Source organism: Psammomys obesus, unplaced genomic scaffold, assembly GCF_907164565.1.
Source record: "Psammomys obesus unplaced genomic scaffold, mPsaObe1.curated_primary_1811, whole genome shotgun sequence".
NCBI lineage: Eukaryota > Metazoa > Chordata > Mammalia > Rodentia > Muridae > Psammomys > Psammomys obesus.
Window position 1 is genome coordinate 7,856,738 of NW_026591711.1, and position 21,705 is coordinate 7,878,442.

General features: G+C 42.0%; 1 protein-coding gene across 2 annotated transcripts in view; it reads right to left on the reverse strand.

Annotated features, from left to right (window-relative positions):
• Nt5c3a (5'-nucleotidase, cytosolic IIIA) overlaps positions 1–13,057 on the reverse strand; it is a 46,233-nt gene extending 33,176 nt beyond the window's left edge. Inside the window, exon 1 of one of the 2 annotated variants that reach the window (XM_055611869.1) lies at positions 12,825–13,057. In XM_055611869.1, the coding sequence (XP_055467844.1) occupies positions 12,825–12,962 (138 nt within the window). In that variant the 5' untranslated portion in view covers positions 12,963–13,057. The remainder of the gene's footprint in view (positions 1–12,824) is intronic. The other variant, XM_055611867.1, reaches the window with a different exon arrangement.
• Positions 13,058–21,705: the final 8,648 nt, after the last annotated feature.

The following is a 21,705-nucleotide window of genomic DNA, read 5'->3' on the forward strand; positions in this document are numbered from 1 at the left end:
ATCTTTATTATTTATGTTATTTTAAAACACACACACACCCTTCAGCAAGTTTACTACCACACTTACCATCAGAGAATGCAAAATAAAACTATATTGAGATTCCATCTTACCCCAGTCAGAATGGCAGTCATTAACAAAAATAGCAACAAACGCTGCTGTGGACAAAGAACTGTTGTCCATTCTGCTGGAAATGTAACCTAGCCCAGCACTAAGAAAATTAGTTTGAAGAGTTAAAAAAAAAAAAAAAAAACCCAAAAAACAAAAAAAACCCAACAGCCCAAAAAACTACAACCCAATTACAACCTAGTCCCTTTTGAACAGTGCAAATTATTTCCAATGAAGAATGCAGCAATACAGGAAAGGAAAGAAAAGAAAGGAAGAAAGAAAGGAAGGAAGGAAGAAAGAAAGGAAGAAAGAAGGAAGGAAGGAAAGAAAGAAGGGAGGGAGGGAGGGAGGGAGGGAGGAAAGGAAGGAAAGAAGGAAGGAAGGAAGGAAGGAAGGAAGGAAGGAAGGAAGGAAGGGAGAAGAAGGAAATCCGACTAATGCCTGAACCCCAGGTGTACAAGTTCCAATACAAAACCTAAGAAAAATGAAAACAAGGTAGCATAACTCTTTAAAAGTTACTAACCACAAATTAACATCCTCCAACAGGTATAAATTAGGTATAATCTTAAAGAAGGAATTCAAAAGGATGATTATCATCCTATCCTGAGGCAGAGACTAAGAACAGAACAAATATTTCTCAGCATAATAAAGGCTAAATACAACACATTTAGGACCAACCTTATACCAAAGGGAGGAAAAACAATGCATTTCCACTAAAATTAGAACTAAGACAAAAGTTTGTACTTTCTCTACACTTAATATATACAGCACTTTAAGTCTTAGCTTAGACAAAAGAAGGAAATAAAAGAGACATAAATAGGAAAGGAAGAAGCCAAAGTATCCTTATTTTCAGGGAATATGATTCTATGTATAAAGATTACAAAGGCCCCATCAGAAAACTCTTAGCATTAATAAGCACTTTCAGTAAAATATGGGTATACAAGATTAACACACAAAATCAGTAGCTCATCTATATACCAATAACAAACAGGCTAATAAAGAAATCAGAGAAACAATCCCATTCACTGTTGTATCAAAAGGTAAAATACTGAGACACTTGTCGCTGAAGAGATGGTTCAGCAGTTTAAGAGCACTGTGCTGCTCTTCCAGAGGACCTGAGTTCAGTTCCCAGAACCCATACCCAGGCAGCTCACAAAGCCTGTAACTCCATCTCCAGAGGATCTGATGCCTTCTTCTGGCCTCTGAAAGCATCCTGCACATGCAGCCACGCAGCCACGCAGCCACCAGCCACCAGCCACGCGCGCGCGCGCACACACACACACACACACACACACACACACACTTAAAAATGAAATATTTTTAAAGTAAATATCTTGTAATAAATCTAAAGAATAAAGTAAAAGTTCTGACACCTTTAAAACCCAAGCAATTCTTTAAGCAGAGGGTTGGCTGAGCATGCTTATCTGTATGTACTGTAAAGAGACTAGGACAGGCAGATCAAGTGAGCCCAGCTCAGACTACAGTCATAAGACTCTTCAAAAAATAAATAAAACCCAAGAAACAAAAACTTCAGACTGCTGGTTTTCTGCTTCAGATTTTATAAATGAGACAGGGCTACATAATTTACATTCCTTAAGTCACCAGCAAATGGGAGAAGTGCATTTAAAAATAATGCTACCTGATCTCTGGTTGCCATGAGTTGTGTAAGCAGCTTGTGTGAGCCTTAGCCAGGTGGTAAACACTGCTCTGCTAAGGAAAGACATGTCTACCTTTCAACCCCCAATCAATGGTTATGCTGTTAATACAAATATGAAAAGGGGAAGGATGTAAAGAGTGTTTGAACGAATTAAAAATATTAAGAATTAGCTTGAAACTGGTATTCACACAGATGAATACACAAGAAAAAAAACAATTGTTTCAGGAAGTAATTCTAAACTCACTAGATAAGAGATGAAACTCAGCGTTAGTGCTGGAAATGTGGTTAGCTGGGCCATGAAGATAATGCAAAGGAAGCATGACAAATGTGACTTCTGAAAAATTTGCTAATTTGGGGGTTCAAGATCATCTTAGAGGCTGGGGATGTATGTGGCTCAGTGGTAGAGTACTTGCTACAATAAGAGAGTGGATACAAAGACAGGGTCAATGTCAAGAGTTTAACATGCTTACATCTCTTACCTTTCTTAAATTTTACATTTTCTTCAAACTTGACTAGTTATGGTTGTTACCCCTCATTTATTCTGCCACCAGAGCCATGTCCTACTTCCTTAAGACAGGTTTCTCACAAATTGTATTTGTTTGCTCTTTTTAATGTCCGTGACCTTTGGGTTTACTTTTATCAGTACTTCCCTCTTCCTCAAACTTGAAAAATGTACCCTATAAACCACATTTCAATTTCAAAAGAAAACTCTTTATGATAAGAGGAAAAAGGAAACATAGTTCTTAATTTTTAAACTTTGTTTCACCTTTGAACTCAGTTCTAAGCTGTAGTCTCTGAAAAAACATCATTACAAAATCACACACACACACACACAGCTATTGTTAAAACACTTAAACCTCTCTCAATTTCTCTCCTCTCCTCTTTCCACTCCTACTTAAGTCTAAAGCATGTTCTATCTTTTTCTTAATAAATCCAACACTTAGTTCCTGCTGACTCACCCTAAAGCTATTTTCCTTGATGTAAGATCCTGGCTTCTTCACACGAATCTCAGTGAGTTCCTCTATCCAATCTGAAGTGAACCATAGTAAACACACACACAGTGTAAAATCCTGGTTCTTGAGAAGTCAACCATCTTAATTACTTTTCTGCTGGTGTGACAAAACAACATAACCAAGACAATTTAGAAACAGAAAGAACTTAATTTAGGGCTCATGGGTCCAGAGGGTCAGAGCCCATGACCATCGTGTGGAAGAATACAGCAGAAGAGAGGCAGGCTGGCTGGCTGGCAAGACTTGCTGGAGCAGTAGCTGAGAGCTTACATCCGATGGACATGTGCAAGAAAGAGCTAACAGAAATGGTGTGGGTCTTTGAAACATCAAAGCCCATCCCTAGTGAAACACTTGCTCCAACAAGGCTATACCTCCTAATCCTTCCTAAATAGTTCCACCAACTGGGGACCAAATATTCAAACATATGAGCCTATGGGTGCCATGCTCATTCAAACCACCACATAGGTTGACATGGATTTCTTTGTGAGGTACCCTTGTATCACTCAGTGTCTCTATTCCTGACTAGGCGTTTACCCTACAGTTGGGGGTCCTGGTGGTTCCTCAGGCTTTCCCAGGATCCTGGTAGTCCCTTATGGTTTTTGTTTTACTGCCAGAGCCCATCTGGACTCTTGTCTTAGTACTTCAGTCCTTGCCCTTTCTTCCTGGGACCTTGCATCATAAGCAGCTAGAAGAATTAAAGACTTGAAAGCAGGAGAGATCATGGTGACAGCTTTTGGTGTATCCTTATGACTGAACTTCCTACACCTTTATCAGGTGTCAAGTTACCCAGACAGAAGACAGGGTCTATTTAAAAATGCTTATCTCTAAACCTCAGTTTCTAGGACACTACCTGGTCCTTCTCACCATCCCTGCTTATGCTAAACTATCAGATCACAGTTCATTTTCCAGAGTAAAACCAAATCATAGCACAAGGAACTAGAAGTGAAGCATGTTTCTGTAAATCATAAATTTTTACTCTGCAGTTATTTGTAAAACACATGCCTATTAAATTTATAGACTACAGCAATAAATTTCACACTAATTCCTATACAGAGAAGAGTTTTTACAGAGTTCATATGTGTCAAGGCAGGCAAAAAATAAAAAAACAAAAACAAAAACAAAAAAACAAAACAAAACCCAAGTGAGATATGAAATAACCAATCGTGGGATAAAGCAAACAAAAAAAAAATGAGGCTTGTGTACACAGAATGGGACTGTAACCCTTTAACCAGTTGGATCAGACACAGAAAGCATGTATGTATACATTCATTGTTCTCCATTATCTCCTGCTTTTATGTATGTACCCCATATGAATGCCTGGAGCCTGTAGGAATTGGAGTTACAGGCAGTACTGAGCTGCCATGTGGGAGCTGGGAATAGAATACAGGTCCAGTGCTCTTAACTACTAAGCCATCTCTCCACTCCCCTTAAAACTGTTTTAAATTGTAATGCCAGGGATTGAACTCAGCTTCATGCATGCTTACCAAACTATACCCCGTGTTCTTTTCTTCTGAATTACTGTAATGGTTAGACTGGGCTTATTATTCTTCACATTTCATATGGCATGACAAGAAGTCAACTTAAATTTTTTTTTTCTTTATTAGTATTATTTACTACAATGTATCATTCACTTTGTATCCCAGATGTAGCTCCATTCCTCATCAACTCCCTGTTCCACCCTCCCTCCTTCTTTCTCCACTAGATTCCTCCCCTAGTCCTCCTTCCCTACTGTCTGACCCTAGCCTATCAGGTCTCATCAAGATTGTCTGGGTGCTCTTTCTCTGTGGCCTAGTTAGGCTACCTTGCCAGGGGGAGGTGATCTCAGAGCCCGCCACTGAGTCCATGACAGAGACTGCATTTGTTCCACTTACTAGGGAACCCACATGGAGACCGAGCTGCCCATGGACTACATCTGTGCAGGGGGTGTGGGTCCTTTCCACGCACGGACCTTGGTTGATTCATCGATCTTTGCAGGAACCCCTGAGCCCAGATATTTTGACTCTCTTGGTCTCCTTGTGGAGCTCCTGTCCCCTCCAGGTCTTTCTGTCTCCCTCCTTTTCCATAAGATTCCCTGTACTCTGCCCAAAGTTTGGAGATGATCTGGAAACAACCTAGATGTCCTCAACTGAAGAACGGATACAGAAATTGTGGTACATTACATAACGGAATACTACTCAACAATTAAAAACAAGTAAACCATGAAATTTCTAGGCAAATGGAAGGGACTAGGAGTGAGGTAACCCAGAAGCAGAAAGACATACATGGGATATACTCACTTATAAGCGGATATTAGCCACATAATATAGAATAAATATTCTAAAATCTATACTCCTAAAGAAGCTAAATAAGGAGGATCCTAGGGAATAGGCTTAATCCTCATTCAGAACGGCAAACAGGATAGACATCAGAAGTAGAAGAAAGGGAACAGTACAGGAGCCTTCCACAGGGACCTCTGAAACATTTCACCCAGCAGGGTATCGAAGCAGATGCGGAGACTCATAGAGTCAACTTCTTATAAGCCACTCAATATACTATATAATCTAGCAGGTGTTGCACTGTGCTGTAAGAGAACTTGGCAGGAATATTTTAAAACAAGCTTCTAAAATGATTTCACACTTGTTTTGAGATTTGCTGATAAAGGATTTTCCAGAGCTGAGTGATTAGCACACAACCTCATTTCCACCACTGTGGAGGCTGAGGTAGGAGTACCTTAAGTTCAAAGGCAGCCTGAGTTATACAGTGAGACACTGTCTCAAATATGAATAAACAAACAAGTAGGTAACCGCCAGTAAAGCTCCCAGTTAGATGACATAGGAAAAAGGTTAATGGGGGGGAGGGTGGATATAGGGAGATTGATGAGGAGGGGAGGAGGTTTTGGGGGAACTTAATGTTCAGTCAGTCTAGTTAAGACCACAGCTCTAAGTTCAGTGAGAGAGCCTGTCTCAAAAAAATAATGGAGTGGACAGCAACAGAGGAAAACTCCCAGTGTCAGTGCCTGGCCTGTATGGCATCTGCAAACACGACATACACACAATGTAAAAAAAGCATAAAAAAACCCTAATCTATAAGTCTTTTCATTTAATTAAAAAAAAAAAAGATAAAGGACAGAAGGTTACAAGGGTGTAGAGACAGTAGGAGGGGCTTCCTTAGAGGTCACTTCCTTTCTCTTGGGAAAAACTGTTAGAGAAGGCTGCTCAAGGACAAACATTTGGGCACAAAGATAAGAAAATGGGAGGACTCAGGCCTCTCCACCTCACCGCCAGGAAACTCCCAGCCTGAAGGGAGCTGTAGCCTGCCTCATAAAGCTTTTTTGTTTGGCTCTCTGCAAGAGCATTTCAATCTTTTGTTTTTCCTGCATTTCAGTTGGTTGCCTTTCCCAACAGATAAAACAGGAGGCACTGGCTGATAGGTTCAATCCAAGGATCACGAAAATGACAAGTCTGACCCACTGGTCCAGAGCCTCATTACATCCTTGCTACAATGATTACCACAGGGAAGTGCCTATGGGGAGCTGCAGGGGAGGCAGGGACACACTACAGGCACATCCTGAGCCAAGTGTAAAGTGGTGCAGGTGAACTTTGAAGGTCTGGAAAAGGCGAGCGGAGGACGGTTAGATATACCTACATTTGGGGCTACTCTGCCTCTAGTACAGCCTCTCTGTACCTCTTTCTCTAGATGGTCATGTAGCTTTTGCTTCAGACACAGAACTTCATTTAGGCTGCATTGGATTTCTATTCTAACACCACAAAGGACTTACTCAGCCTGTAACAGTACCCTTCTTTTAATGATTTGGACAACAATCCCCAGATTAGAGAAGAGACAGATTTTACAAGTTATGGTTTTCTCAGATGTAGTGAAGACAGGTAACCTGTACCAGGCCACACCACTTATGAGTTGAAAAGTGAGGAGTTTGGCTCTGACCTGCTTCACCCAGTGTTCCCATTCTTTCTGGGCCCCACAAGGGAATCCAATAGTAATGCCTAATCTACTAACAAACTATCTATCTACCTACCTTTTTCTTTTTTTTTTTAATTCTACTGAATTTTTATTTGATATTCTATAAAGCAACTAAGAATCCATGCTGCTGAAATGCATCCATCTTTGAAACCCACTGGATCACTTTCCCCTCCTTTCTTTCTTCTCTTCCAAACTAGAAAAAACACTATTTCAAAGTTGAGATGAGTCTTGGCTATACTATTACGCTGTCAGTTTTTAGATGCATAGTAACATTTTAAAAACACATGTGCATATACATTTACATGTGCATACACAAATATATACATACACAGTAATATATATGTGTTTCTCAACTTACCTCTCCCCCCTACCTTTTTCTTAAGTCTTAAAAACTATAAAGACATATATAGTTTAATAACTGAACAAATATTAAAGCTAAAGCAGGAGACCAAGAAAATATGTATGTGGTAACAGGATGCTTTTGGCCAACCATATTCAGTCTTCTCTGCCACTGGAGCAGAGTCTCTGGATCAGCTGATTCTGAGCAGCTCTAGTCCAAGGATGGCCACCTAGAACCAGAGACACAGGACCCAGTTCTGGAGGACTGACAAGATCTCTCAGTGTTTTCAAAGTGGTCATCATGAAGCCTGGCTGCCTGAGTTCCATCTCCAGGTCACTTGTAAAGGTAGGAGAGAATGGCTTTCCACAAAGTTATCCTCTTACCTCAACACATGGGTTATGGCGTATGTGTATGAACACACATGCACATACTATTAAAAAAAAGATTTACTCTTATTAAGCAGAATCTGTTAGATAATATTTAACCAACATCTCTACCAGAAAGATGTTGACTCTAAAGTCATATTGTCCTTACAGAAGTTCTGCAGTCCATGGCCCTGTGCCAATGTGACTCTATCAGCAGCAATCTTTTTGTTTTGAGACTGCCAAGTTCCTGGATCCTGGTAAAGAGTGTTTGGGACAAGACACAACAAGTATGAGCATTATCAATTTAAAATATGGCATTCTGCCCCATGCTTGGGAGGCGGAGGCAGGACAATTCTGTAATCCATGCTTGTATTCCAGTCTTGGCCACACAGCAAGACCCTATCTTAAAAAGCAACACAAGGGCTGACAAGATGGCTCAGGGAGTAAAAGTACTCACACAGCACAGACTTGGTGAGCTGAGCCTGGTCTCCAGAGGCCGTGTAAAGGTGAGGGACATAACAGAACCTCAAGTTGTTCTCTGATTTCCAGAAGCATGTGTGTGTCCCTTTGCATATCACGCACACACATACAATAATAATTTTAAAAATTAAAAAGCAAGACCCCAATGTCTTTGACCTTGTTGAAATCCAAACATCCTAAGGAGGAGTTTTTAGATACAGCTTCTACTGATGAGAGGCACCAACAAACCTTGTTTTGGAGATTTTTGTTGCTGTTGTTTGGTTTGTTTTTGTTTTGGCATTTTTTTTCTCTTTTGGCTAACATTTCACTTAGTTGTGATTCAAATCAGCATATTACTTTAAAAATACTTTGGGTTTATTTGTTGTATGCATACGGTGTTTTGCTTGCACATATGTCTGTCCACCATGTGTGTGTCTGTTGCCTGGAGAGGTCAGCAGAGGACACTGAATACTCTGGAACCCAAGTTACAGATGGTGTGAGCCACCTTGTGGCTGCTGGGAGCCAAACCTGGGTCCTCTGTAAGAGCAACAACTGCTGTTGTCCACTGAGCCATCTCACCATTTATCACCAAAATCTACCGTCGCAGGCTTAGCGGTTCTACCCTCTGATCCCCTCTAATCCAGGGAGGAGGCAAAAGGCAGCCAGGACAATTTACTGAGACTCTGTTTCCAAACACAAATGGAAATGGTCTTGTAAAGGGTTCCCTAGCATGCAACAGTTCAACCTCTAGCATAGAAAAAATTAAAAAAATCTATTGTAAATGTTCATTTGTCATGTTAACATATATTACTATTTTTACACACTTCTTTGAAAATGTTTTTTTTTCACAGAGATTCGATGTGGTGGCACCCGAACTGCTGTCAAATTGTGTGACAAGCAACAGGAAATAACTCAATGCTGCTGTAGGAAACAAGCTGACAGTGTAGAAATTAACGAACACGGAAATCTGGCCTCGACAGAGCAATTTTTTACTCCAACATTTTGGAGGCTGAGGCTGGAGGATTATCAAGTTCCTGTCTAACCTGAGACACAACCAGAAAGACCCTACTTCAATAAGTCAACAAATCTAAGCACCACTGAAATGGATATAATTTTCAATTGCCTCAAAATTGTATCATTAAAATTTTTAATTAGCTGGGATACAGAGTTAATAAAATGTAACTAATAATAAAAATAAAAAAGAGGAAAAACATTTTAATTACACCTATTTTTTTTTTGGGGGGGGGGTTAACCAGGGCTAACCAGGTGGAGATCACAGGGTAATCTGTAACTTGGTGTTCTTTCCATCATCTCATGTGTTCTGGGTATCAAATCATGTTGTCAGGCCTGGCACCAAGTACCTCTTCTCACTGAGATATCTTGTTGACTTTTTGTTTAATCTTTTTTTTTTTTTATCAGCTTGTACTTTTTTACTAATTTATCTTTTTTTATTAATTACAGTTTATTCGCTTTGTTTAATCTTTTAAAATCAAGTTGAGAGAGAGAGCCTGACCAACTCCATGATAGGCATTTTCTTGGTAGGCAAAACAGGCCTAAGAGTTACAGGAAAAAAAAAAAACACAGAAAAAGGGCAATCAATCAGAAACAGCCAAGACATCTGGCCTGGGGAAGACAAGGTTGCTTAACTACAGGTTTGAAAAGCACCTAAGACCTGACCTAAGTCGGGAGCCTCCATGGGCACCAGCCAACTGAGGTTACAAAGCCAAAATAGGAATTCCCCTTTCTGGCTTTAAAAGGGGCCTTTGAGCTCCCCTGAAGGTTGCTGCCCTGTTGTAAAGGTGATGATCCCAGCATGCTGGACTTCGGCAGAATAAACGCCCTTTGTTGCTTGCATGCCACTCAAATCATTCTTTCAACGTATTCCAGACCCTAACAAAGTAACCCCTCAACTCAGGAGCCCCCTCCCAAAAAAAACCCACAAAAACCTCAAACCGTTTTAGATCACTAGATGTACAATGCTAAAGGTGACTTCTGGTGGGGTGTGGCACATGGGCTGTAAAGCCTCCACCCTAAAGGCCAGGTGACATCACACACTCCCTAGATAAATAAGAAGATAGGGTTGGAGGACCAGTTCAGTCCAGGGGCCTGAGAATGGTATAGGCAATATAGCAAGACTCTGTTTCAAAACAAAACAACCCAAACACCTTTCTCACTCTTGCCATATCGTTTACTGGGCAGTGAGTATTTAATTTTCAGCAGGAAAACATTTATTGACTTAATGGGAATGTGACAAAGAAATAAGACTCAACTAATAGAGCTCTTGGTGGTCAAACGGGAACAATATTAGCAACAAATAAAGTAGTACTGAACTACAACTCCAATATAAGGTAAATATCTATGAACCTGTATTGGTACACAGACATGTTTCCAGTACAGAATAATCCCAAGTAGTTAATGTACTTTACTAGCAAGGATGTGAATTGTAACTCTGTTCTGTAAAGGCAAACTTAATGTACTAACTTTTCCTTCCAAAGGGCACAGCACAGAGGAGATGAAAAATAACTGAGCGTGGAGAATGCTGACAAGTGTTACCTCAAAGACAGGTCAAGTTAGAAGTTAGGATGTCAGCATGCACCCTGCTATGTGACAAAAGTAACACTTTACTAGACACCCTCTGAGAAACTCACAACCCTGGTAAATCATGAGAAAAACTCCCGATGAAATCCGGCCAAGGCCATTCTACAAAATATCTAACCACAACTTAAAACTGTATGGGATGTAACAATTGAAGTCTGAGAAAGTGCCCAGTGAAGAAGAGATAAGGAGGTTGCGGGTGTAGGTCAGGGGTAGAACATGTGTGCAAGAGGCCCTGGGTTTAATTTCAGGAGCAGAGTGGTGAAAGATAAGGGGTCATGATGAGTAGGTGTGATGTGGTACTCAAGGGTGACTCCTGGGAGGACATTAGTAAAAGTGAAGGAAATCTGAAGAGGGATGGGCATTTAGTAATGTGTCAATATTTGCTTATTAACTGTATTAAATGAGTCATACAAGACGTTAATAACAAGGGAAACTGGTATGTGATATATGGAAACACTTGTTCACACTACTGTAAATCTGTATTGTTCTAAAATAAAATGTCTCGAGAAAGCGTTTGATTATGGCAAATTAATCAGTAACCTTAAAAGATTGCAGGTGTGATGAGGAGAAATACGGAGCTGGTCTGGTGCATGCCAGAAGGAGGCAGAACTGCAAATCCAAGGCATGGATAAACAATTTAGAAAGACCCTGTCTGGAAAGGGGGGTGTGGAGAGGAGGGCACTAATGAAGTGGGTATGCTTGTCTAGCAGGTGTAAGGCCCTGGGACTATACACAGCACAGAGGGTGTGTGTATACCGAAATCTCCCACATTAAATAGGGGGAGATGTTACTATAGACTCAGGGAGCACACACAAGGATAATTAAATTGGAAAGCAACAGTCAACTTTGCTAAATGGCTTGCCCTGTCTCTCTGAATACTTCTAGCATGGCTTCTGACTAGTTTCCTCTGGATATCTAGGTTGCTATGTTACTGGACATTTCCACTAAGGCATGCATAGCTCACCAGCAACTCCTTGATGTCTTTCAATTAAAAATGCCCTGGCAGGCAGGGCATGAATGTAATCATGCACTCAGGTGACGGAGGCAAGAGGATCACCCCGGGTTCAGCAGACCACAACCCGATCATTTTTTTCCCCCCTAGCCTACCTTGATTAGGTAGTTATGGATTATCTGTGACCAAAACAGCGATGTTCAGTGGACATCCTTGGGTTGGTACAAATTCTATGAAAGGAGGAGGTAGGCAGAGCAGACCCCTAAAATATGACTATTATAAAGAGAAAGAACCAGGGCCGGAATACATTATTTCTGGTCATCCATATACTTCTCCCATATAAAAGATCAATCAACTAAAATTACAAAAGTAAAAAAATCTAATTCTTTTAATGTTTTCTATTGAAAAGCTACTGGCAGGCCTGACACATGTTACAGCTAATTTAAAACAATGCACTATACGCACACGCAAAGGTGGACTGATTTGCACAGTACAAACAAACAAGGCTGGCCATTCCTGATGGGCCTACATTACTTTTTTACAATGAAAGCAAACTTTTCCTTAAGATTTTGTGAAAAAAATCAGTCCACAGTTTAAGTACAGACATAAAGATAGGAAAATCAGCTTTTTTCCCCCCACTGATGGTTTGTAAATTTTGAGTATGGAACAAAATACAACCACTAAACAGGGCGGCAAAACTTCTGACACAAAATGTTTGCAACCAGAGGCATACAAAGAAAATAAGCTCTAATACTCAGGAACAAATGAATTAACCTAAAAATATTATTCGGAATAGTAATGGATGCTCAATTTTATATTTTAGTTACGGATGTTCACTTATACTCTAGTAAATAAATCATACTCAAGTCAGATCTAACAACAGAAACCATGAAAACAAAAACCCTCAGCAAAACACATCCAACCTGGGAACAACAAATCACTTTAAAATACACCTCAGGTGTAATTCCTGAGACAAACGATTTTAAATAACTCTTAAAAGACCATTTCGAGGATTCACGCAGCAGTTTTGGAGGACGGACACCAGAACACTTCTTGGAGCGCGAGACGAGGAAGAGCATTCCAATATCCGACTGGTGGGTTGGCATTTCTAAAATCACTAAAATAACGTAACTCAAGGCAGCCCCGATATCGCAAAAACGACTCCAGGACAGGAGACTGAATCGGATTAGCTGTACCTCTTCGAGGCGGTTGCCAGCCTGAGATTAGCTCTGGAGAAACGGGTTTTGCAGCAAAAGGGTAGTTATGTCCGAGCATCTATTCACCCTACTCTTTCAAGCTGACACTGTCAAGCATCAGCACGCGTGCGGCCGGCCCACGCCGCCTCGGCAGCCCGCGCGCGAGAGGCTGCGCCTGCACTCACCATCTCGATGATCTTGGTCTTGCGGCCCGTCTTTCTCTTCAAGGTGAATATGTACTGGGCCAGCACCACGCCCGCCACCACCGCGCACACACTGGCGCTCGCCACCGCGCCCACCCGCGCCACGGCCGCACGGTCCATCGACAGGTCCGCGAGCTCCCGGCGCCAAAGCCCAAAAACCGCGGGTACGAGCCCCGGGGCGCGGCCGCACGCCGCACGCCGCACACCAGCCTGCAGCTCCGCCCCCCTCGGGGGAAAAGCAAGGAGGCCCCGCCCAGAAGAGGGAGGGGCGGAACAACGGGGCAGGGTCAACCGGGTCCGGAGCCCCGCCCCTGTTCCGGGGGCGGGACTTTCTCTAACCTTGACTCCAGGAAACACCACAAGGACCCGGAAGAAAACCACGGTAGAGCATCTGTAACCCTGAATCCTAGCATTCCAGACGTTAGGCTTGCCTGTAGTACACTATAAGGCCGTCCCAGGAACACACGGGACAACAACCAAAGCTCTGCCCCAGTGAAAGAGGATTCAACCACAGCCCTCTCAGAAACTCCCCCTCCTCAGCCACCATGGACTACGACGCCCAGCAGCCTTAGTGGCTCCGCGTCTGACTTGCGCAGTAGCATTCCTGGTTTGGAAGGACTGGATTTAGGCTCCTTGGGGACTTCTGTGTGCTTTAGATCTTCTCTTCTCAGTCCCCCTACTCACCAGCTTAGAATACTTTTCTCAGCATTGTGAGCAGTTGTTCTCATTTGCCCAGTTTCTTTCAAAGGATCGATACCATTTCCCCTGCTCTCGGAGTAGGTGGGGCGTGATGGGGTGCAAAATAGATTCTTAGGGTAGTGGCTCCAATTTTGCTGCTTGACGAGACCCACTCTGCTTGATGTGTGCAACTGAAGGAAGTAAAGAATGAGTAGCTGTGGAGGAGGAGAATTTCTTTTTAGGTTTCATTAACTGGTCTGAAAGCATATTGATATAAGACACATAATCCAGAGTAAAACAGTTTGAGTTCTGCAAATATAAATCCCACAAAAATATGAGATATAAGCTGGTCATGGTGCAGCATGCTTGTAGTACCTGCACGTAGGATCTAAGGCAGGAGGACTGCTGTGAGTACAAAGGCCGATAAAACCAGGACCATGGACCAAGACCCTGCCTCACAAACAACGTCGAAGAAGTGGCCAAGAGATTGAGGCTGACTTATATCATCTTGGGTTACTGAAAGAAAAATGTATTATATTTGACAGTTCTAGGGTGAGGTGAAATCAATAGGAGAGGAAACGTGTGGTGACTAGAAGTTGACTTGTGCAGATGAAAATCTTTCTAGGCGCTGCAGGTGTGAGCTCAATTATAGGGTGTATATCAAGCCCTGAGTTCAAAAGTTCTGGTTGAGGAGGCTCTTGTCCTGACAAATTGTCTGTCTATCTATCTATCTATCTATCTATCTATCTATCTATCTATCTATCTATCTCCTGTTGTTAATTTCTTCTACACAGAGAATGTTTAAAATTTTTAAGGAATGTGTGTTAATTACTTTTCTGTTGCTGTGATAAAACACCATGACCAAAGCAACTTATAGAAGAGTTTACTTTGTCGAATGGTTCCAGAGGACTGGAAACTGTAATAGTGGGGACAGCGTGGTAGCAGGTGGCAGCAGGATGCTGGCATGGCAGCATGGGAGAACGCTGAGTGCGCATATCTCACCTTTCAACTTCAAGCACAAAGCAAAAGGGGCGAGCTGGAATGGTGCAGTCTTTAAACTCTCAAAGCAAGCCTCCAGAGACATGGTTTCTCCTACAAAGATGCACCTCTAAACCTCCCCAAACAGCACCACCAGCTGGGGATCACACATTCAAACATCTGAGCCTGAGGGGGAAACATCCTCATTCAAACAACTACAGAATTTAAAAGACATTAAAGAGCTTTTCCCAGTTTTCAGTATCTTTCAGATCAAAAAATAATTACTGTAGTAAAGTAACACATTTTTCTTAAGGCATAGTCTGACTCCCTTTAATCATATTTTGTAGTGATGTGGCTTGAATTTCAACATAATTAGAGCTAGGATTGCTTTTCTGTGTTATAGGGTTTTCTCTGCCCCATTCCTGGGACGCTTGCAAAGCATTCTTAAAGGGCAGTATATAGAAAGAGAATTTCCAGAAGGTGGTTCAGAACCTGGCATCTAATGAAAACTTACATCTGTAATTCAACGCTGACTGCGTGCATGCCTGTATTATTTACTTTTCTGTTGCTATGATAAAATACCAAGACCAAGGCAACCTATATGAGAAAGCATTTAATCTGGCTTGTGTTTTCAGAGTGTTAGTGTTCATGATGGCAGAGGGAAGGAACAACTAAAAGGTCACAACCAGAGGCAGAGAGAGCATTGGGTATCAAAGAGTCTTTTGACACCTCAAAACCCACTCCTTCTGACACACATCTTCCAACAAGGTCACGTGTCCTAATCCCTCCCAAACAGTTGCACTCACTGGACACCTGGTATTCAAATATATGCACTTTTGAGGACAATCTCTTTCAAATCACCACTATGCTCTTTCTACTTTTGTTCTGTGAGCATACTACTCTGATGTCATATAATGCTTTTAAGGAAATACAAGTATAATTTATGTTAAATTATCTAAAATTCCAAATTCATCAAATCAAAGCAACCCCAAAGTCCAACAGTTTAAAATTCTCAGTGCCAGACAATCTGGATTTAGTCATGATTTGTTAGGCTACAAAGAACTCGCCATGGCACGCCCAGTACATCTAGGCTCAGGCCAGCTCCCCTCCATGGCTGCTGATATCTTTGGTGGCCATCTCATGGTACTAACATCTCCAAAATGATTGGGCCTACACAGCAACACGGTCACACATTCCTCTATATTCTCTCCTTGGCTCTCTTCAGGGGCTCTAAGCATGTCTCCTGGTGCCAAGCCTTGGCTTCTCTTAATAACCCCTTCAATCCTGAGTCTTCTACTGCAACTGAGGCTGTGTTTTCACTGGAGATCTTCCTGGCTTTTCTTCAGGGACTTCATCCCTGCCACACAGAACCAAGCCTCAGTGCTCTCCATGACCTGCTCTGACCTACAAATCTAGCACCATCTCTTACACATCACCAAATTTGGCTGGTAGTAAAAGATACAGCCTCAGTTCCCTCTGGACAACAGCTTCTGGATGCTAACCCTGAAGAAATACTCCCAGATTTCACCTCTTCTTAATCATAGCTGATTCTTCAACCCCAGCTGACTAGTATCAATTGTCCCAGCAAAGCAAATGTTTCCTGTTAGTAGTTCTTGGTTCAAAGCACCACACAAACAGCCCTGATAAAGTCTTTGAGGGACTCTCAAAATTCCACTTGAAACTTCACAAGCCAGACCTCCAAATATCTGCATTGCTCTATGAACATGCCATGGCTTCCTTATCCCCAAGTTCCAAAGTCCTTCCACAATCGTCCCCAAAACAACATGATCAGATCTGTCATAGCAATGTCCCCCACACTGGGTATTGTTGGAAACAGGCTAAAGAACTTATCTTAAGTGCTGACATTTTGACTTCAGACTTTATTTTACCAAAGCTGACCAACTCCCTCTCTAAGCAACAATAGTTCCCCAAAACACAATACCTGTTCCTAATAATAGAACAAATGAATTTAATTAGTTGGGCAAAACCACATCCAATGTTTGTTGACAGTGATGGAACACTTTAGAAAGTCACTAATCCCTGAGTTCTGATTGGTAAAAAATTATAACTGTCACTGAGTTTATGACTCTTTGATCACCTCCCCTGAGGTGGAGCATCCTTACCAGGCCACAGAGGAAGGTAACGCAGCCACTCCTGATGAGACCTGATAGGCTAGAGTCAGATAGGATCTCCTCTATCAGTGGACTGGAAGAGGGGTCTGGGAGAAGAGGGAAGGAAGGTGGGGCTGGGGGAGGATGAGAGAGAGGGAAACAAAGTGAAAAAATTGTTATAAAAATAAATTAATTAAAAAATATAACTGTAAGTTAGTCCATGTGTTTGCTGTTTTTATGCTTATAAACCCTGCTTCAACCCCAAATTGGGGATGACAGAAGAAACAAGGCTCCAAGTCCTTGTCTGGTGGCCCTCTGATCAGTGACTCCACTTATGTGGTGTGGATAATAAAAGATTTTGCTGTTTCACAAGCCCACTGGTGTATTCTCTCCCTTTCCTTGTGACACATAGGGACACGATGTAACAATATCAGTTTCTGCTGGACTTAGAATGTGTTGAAATTGCCATTTTTCCAGATGGCCATCCATTTGTCTAAAGTAATGAGAGAGGCCTCAAACCAATCATTGCAACTTTGCAATAGTTGTTCTGGTTTTGTTCTTTATTTTAAAAGAATTTTAAATTAATTAATTAATTCACTTTACATCCCAATCATAGCCCCCCCCTCCATTTCTCCTGGTGTCATACTCCCTTTTTCTTCCTCTCCCTCCCCTATTCCTCAGAAAAGATTAGGCCCCCTCCACCAACCCACCCCAGCTCATCAAGTCGCACCAGGACTGAGTATGTCCACTTCCTGTGGCCTGGTGAGGTAACCCCGCCATGGGGAACTGATAAAAGAGCAGGCAATAGAATCCATGTCGAGACAGCCCCTGCTCCCTTTACTAGGACACCCACATGATGGCCAGGCTGCCCATTGGCTACATCTGTGTAGGGAGCCTAGGTCCAGTCCATGCATGATCCTTGGTTGGCGTTTCAGTCTCCAAAAGCCCCTCTCGGCCCTGGTTAGTTGGCTCTGTTGGTCTTCTTGTGGAGCTCCTGTCACCTCCAGGTCCTTCTATCCTTCCCCCACCTTTCCACAAGACTCCCTATGCTTTGTCCAATGTTTGGCTGTAAGTCTTAGCATATGTTTGGGTATGCTGCTGTGTGGAGAATCTCAGAGGACAGCTATGCTCGGCACCTGTGTGCAAGCATAGCAGAGTTTTGTTAATAGTGTCAGGGGTTAGCTTTCTCCCGTGGGGTGGGACTCAGGCTGGGCCAGGCATTGGTTGCCTATTCCCTCAGTTTCTTCTCTTATCTTTTCCCCTGCACATCTTGTAGGCAGAGTAATTTTTGAGTCAAAGTTTTTGTGGGTAGGTTGGTGTTTCCTTCCCTCCACTAGGAGTCTTGTCTAGTTAGAAGGTGTCTTCAATATCCAAGACCCCATTACTAGGATTCTCAGCTAAAGTCACCATCGTATCCTCCCAGAAGCCTACCCTGTCTTAGGTCTTCAACTTGTCACAGAGATACCTTTGCTCACCTTGGAGAGCTGCTCATTAAGCTGCATTGCTATGCTTTCACATTGGACTTTACCTTGACAGAGAAAAGAGGAAGTGTCGCCAAATTCCTTAAAAGCTTGTATGTGTGACCTTGGGCCATAAACGCTTTAGGGAATTAGTTTATAAAAGGACTATATCCGCTGTAGGGAAGTAGTTTTTGAAAATAAGTTAGGCGTTTCCACGAACCTTTTCCTTTTGTACTGATGTGATTTTTTTTTTTTTGCTTTGCCTATAAAAAATGAACCCTGGAATAAACCCAAACTGCTTCAGTCATTACTGACAACCTTCTCAAGCCATCCCGTGTGTAGTGTGATTTGTTTTAATTATTTTAAATCCTCACTCCCCACTCAGGTACTGTTCCACTCTGGGGGGAGGGCCCTGGCACCCATGGTTTTTCTTTCTCAATCCCTCTGTCCTCTCTCCCCTGCTCTCCCTAGAAGATTGAGAATAATGCTGCCTCAAGACCCAGCTACAGCACTTCTGGGCATGTACCCAAAAGATGCTCTGCCATACAACAAGGATACTTGCTCGATTATGTTCATATTGTAATGCAGGTTCACAGGACCCTCAAAGACCACCAGGAGATGACTTGATGCAAAAGCAAGAAAGCTTTATTATGAGAGAGAGAGAGAGAGAGAGCGTGCGATCGAACTCAGGACCCAAGTCTCACTGACACAGCAGTAGAGAAGTGGGACCTCGAGCTCTGAGTGAACAGAATTTTTAAAGGGAAAGTCTGTGAGCAGGGGATTTCCATGGCAGCAAGTGGGGGGGGGCACAAACCTTATTGTTACAGGATTGGGTAAAAATTAGAGGGGTGAGGTGACCTTCTCTGAGGCACATAATCACAATTGCTAAGACATATACTCACAATGGCTATTCTTCTAAAGTATATCTGAAACATTGGGGAGAATTTTCCCACCCAATTCCCAATTGATTCTCATTGATTATTGCCAGGGAGATTATCTCTATTTTTTTGAAGCATTTATTCTATATTATTTCCTGCAGGCTGTTGCTAGGAGAGTTAACTTTGTTTTCTGCCAAGTGTACATTCTGTGATATTTCCTGGTACCTGAATTCAGCTCCCAGTCAAGATGGCTCTTTATTTCAAAATGGAGTTATACTCAGGCTAACTTAAACTCTTCATCCCCCCCCCTTTTTGTTCATAAAGAGGCCAATCTTGGGCTCTTACAGTCCATGGTCAGCCTCAAACTGGCGGTACTGGGTTCTCATTATCATCAACTGTATAGTCCCTAGTATTTGCCTAATATATCCTAACAGCTTATTAAGTAAGCATCATCCAAAAATGACCAAAAGCAAAAGATTCTGCCTTTGAGCTGTTATAATTCTGGCTTTGTACATCCAGTATTGCAATACTAATTTCTGCTCCAGCTAAGCAGCTCCCTAAAATAATAGGTAATGTCAGGGAGCTCCCTTTTGACCTAGCATTTCAGCCTGTTAGGTGGGATTTAGGGCCTAGGGTCTCGTCTTCTGAAACTGCTTCATAGCTAATAATAGGACCTGAGGGCATCAGGGGCTAGGAAGGCTGAAATGCCTCAAAGGCTGGGTAATGGGGCAGTCCTAAGAAGCATCTGGTTAGTTGATCCACATGAAGAGGCAGGGAGCAATCATGTCGGCTTCCAGCAAGTTCAGATCTCAGCTTGCAGTCTCAACCAGGTGAAAATCTGCTGAGACAAATTCAAACTAGAAATAGAAGTTAAAATTTGTATAGTAAATGGGAAAAATTAGAACTCCCCAAACCAAGGATATAACTCATCTGGGGTCCATTTGAATTATGTCACATTCAGGTCTCATGACTTTTTGATTTCCTGAAACTCATATAAATTTTTAGTTTACTTAAGGAAATATGTAAAAAATTCAGAAAAGTAACAAATCAGCAAATCGAATATAACAACATTCTGAAAGTAACATGTAAAACTACATTTAAAATAGAACGAGCATCAGTTCTCTTAGCTGTTTTACCTTTATAAACAACTTTTTTTATAATAATTTTTATTTTTTTATATTAATCACAGGTTATTTACTTTGTATCCCAGCCGTAGACCCCTCCCTCATTCTCTCGAAATCCCACCATCCCTCCCTCATCTCCTCCCTGCCTCTTTCCAAGTCCACTGATAGGGGAAAACCTCCTCCCCGTCCATCTGACCCTAGCTTATCAGGTCTCTTCAGGACTGGCTGCAATGACCTCTTCTGTGGACTGGTAATGCTGCTCCTCCCTCGGGTGTGTGTGTGTGTGTGTGTGTGTGTGTGTGTGTGTGTGTGTGTGTCGAAGAGCCAGCCATTGAGTTCATATCAGAAATAGTTCCTGTTCCCCTTACTAGGGTACACACTTGGATACTGAGCTACCATGGGCTATATCGGAGCAGGGTTCTAGGTTATATCCATACATGGTCCTTGGTTGGAGAAACAGGCTCATAAAAGACCCCTGTGCCCTGATATATTTAGTCCTTGTGGAGCTCCTGTTCTCTCCAGGTCATACTAACTCCCCCTTCTTTCATATGATTCTCTGCACTCTGCCAAAGGTTTGGTTATGAGTCTTAATATCTGCTTTGATACACTGCTAGGTAAAGTCTTTCAGAGGCCCTCTGTGGTAGGCTCCTGTCCTGTTACTTGTTTTTCCTACATCCAATGTCCATTCCATTTGTCTTTCTAAGTGAGGATTGATCATTTTACCCTGGTCCTTTTTCTTGTTTATCTTCTTTAGGTGTATAGATTTCAGTATGTTTATCGTATCTTATAGGTCTATATAAGTGAGTATATGTGTGCCTTTCTGCTTTTGGGATACCTCACTCAGGATGATTGTTTCTAGGTCCCACCATTTGCTTGCAAATTTCATGGCTTCCTTGTTTTTAATTGCTGAGTAGTATTCCATTGTGTAAAAATTGCACAATTTCTGTATCCATTCCTCAACTGAGGGACATGTGGGTCATTTCCAGGTTCTGGCTATTACAAATAAAGTTGTTACAAACATGGTTGAGCAGATGTCCTTGTTGTGTACTTGAGCATTTTTTGGATATATACCTAGGAGTGGTATAGCTGGATCTTGAGGAAGCGCTATTCCTAATTGTCTGAGAAAGTGCCAGATTGGTTTCCAAAGTGGTTGTATAAGTTTGCATTCCCACCAGCAGTGGAGGAGGGTTCCCCTTTCTCCACAATCTCTCCAGCATGTGTTGCCACTTGAGTTTTTGATCATAGACATTTTGATGGGTGTAAGGTGAAATCTCAGGGTTGTTTTGATTTACATCACCCAGAAGGCTAAGGATGTTGAGCATTTTTTAAGTGTTTCTCTGCCATTCTACAATCCTTTACAGAGAGTTCTCTGTTTAGCTCCATACCCCATTTTTAAATTGGATTATTTGGTTTGTTGCTTTTTAACTTCTTTAGTTCTTTATATATACTGGATATTAGCCCTCTGTCAGATGTAGGGTTGGTGAAAATCCTTTCCCAGTCTGTAGGCTGTTGTTTTGTTTTAATGACAGTATCTTTTGCTTTACAGAAGCTTTTCAGTTTCATGAAATCCTATTTATTTATTGTTGATCTTAGAGCCTGTGCTGTTGGTGTTCTGTTCAGGAAGTTGTCTCCTG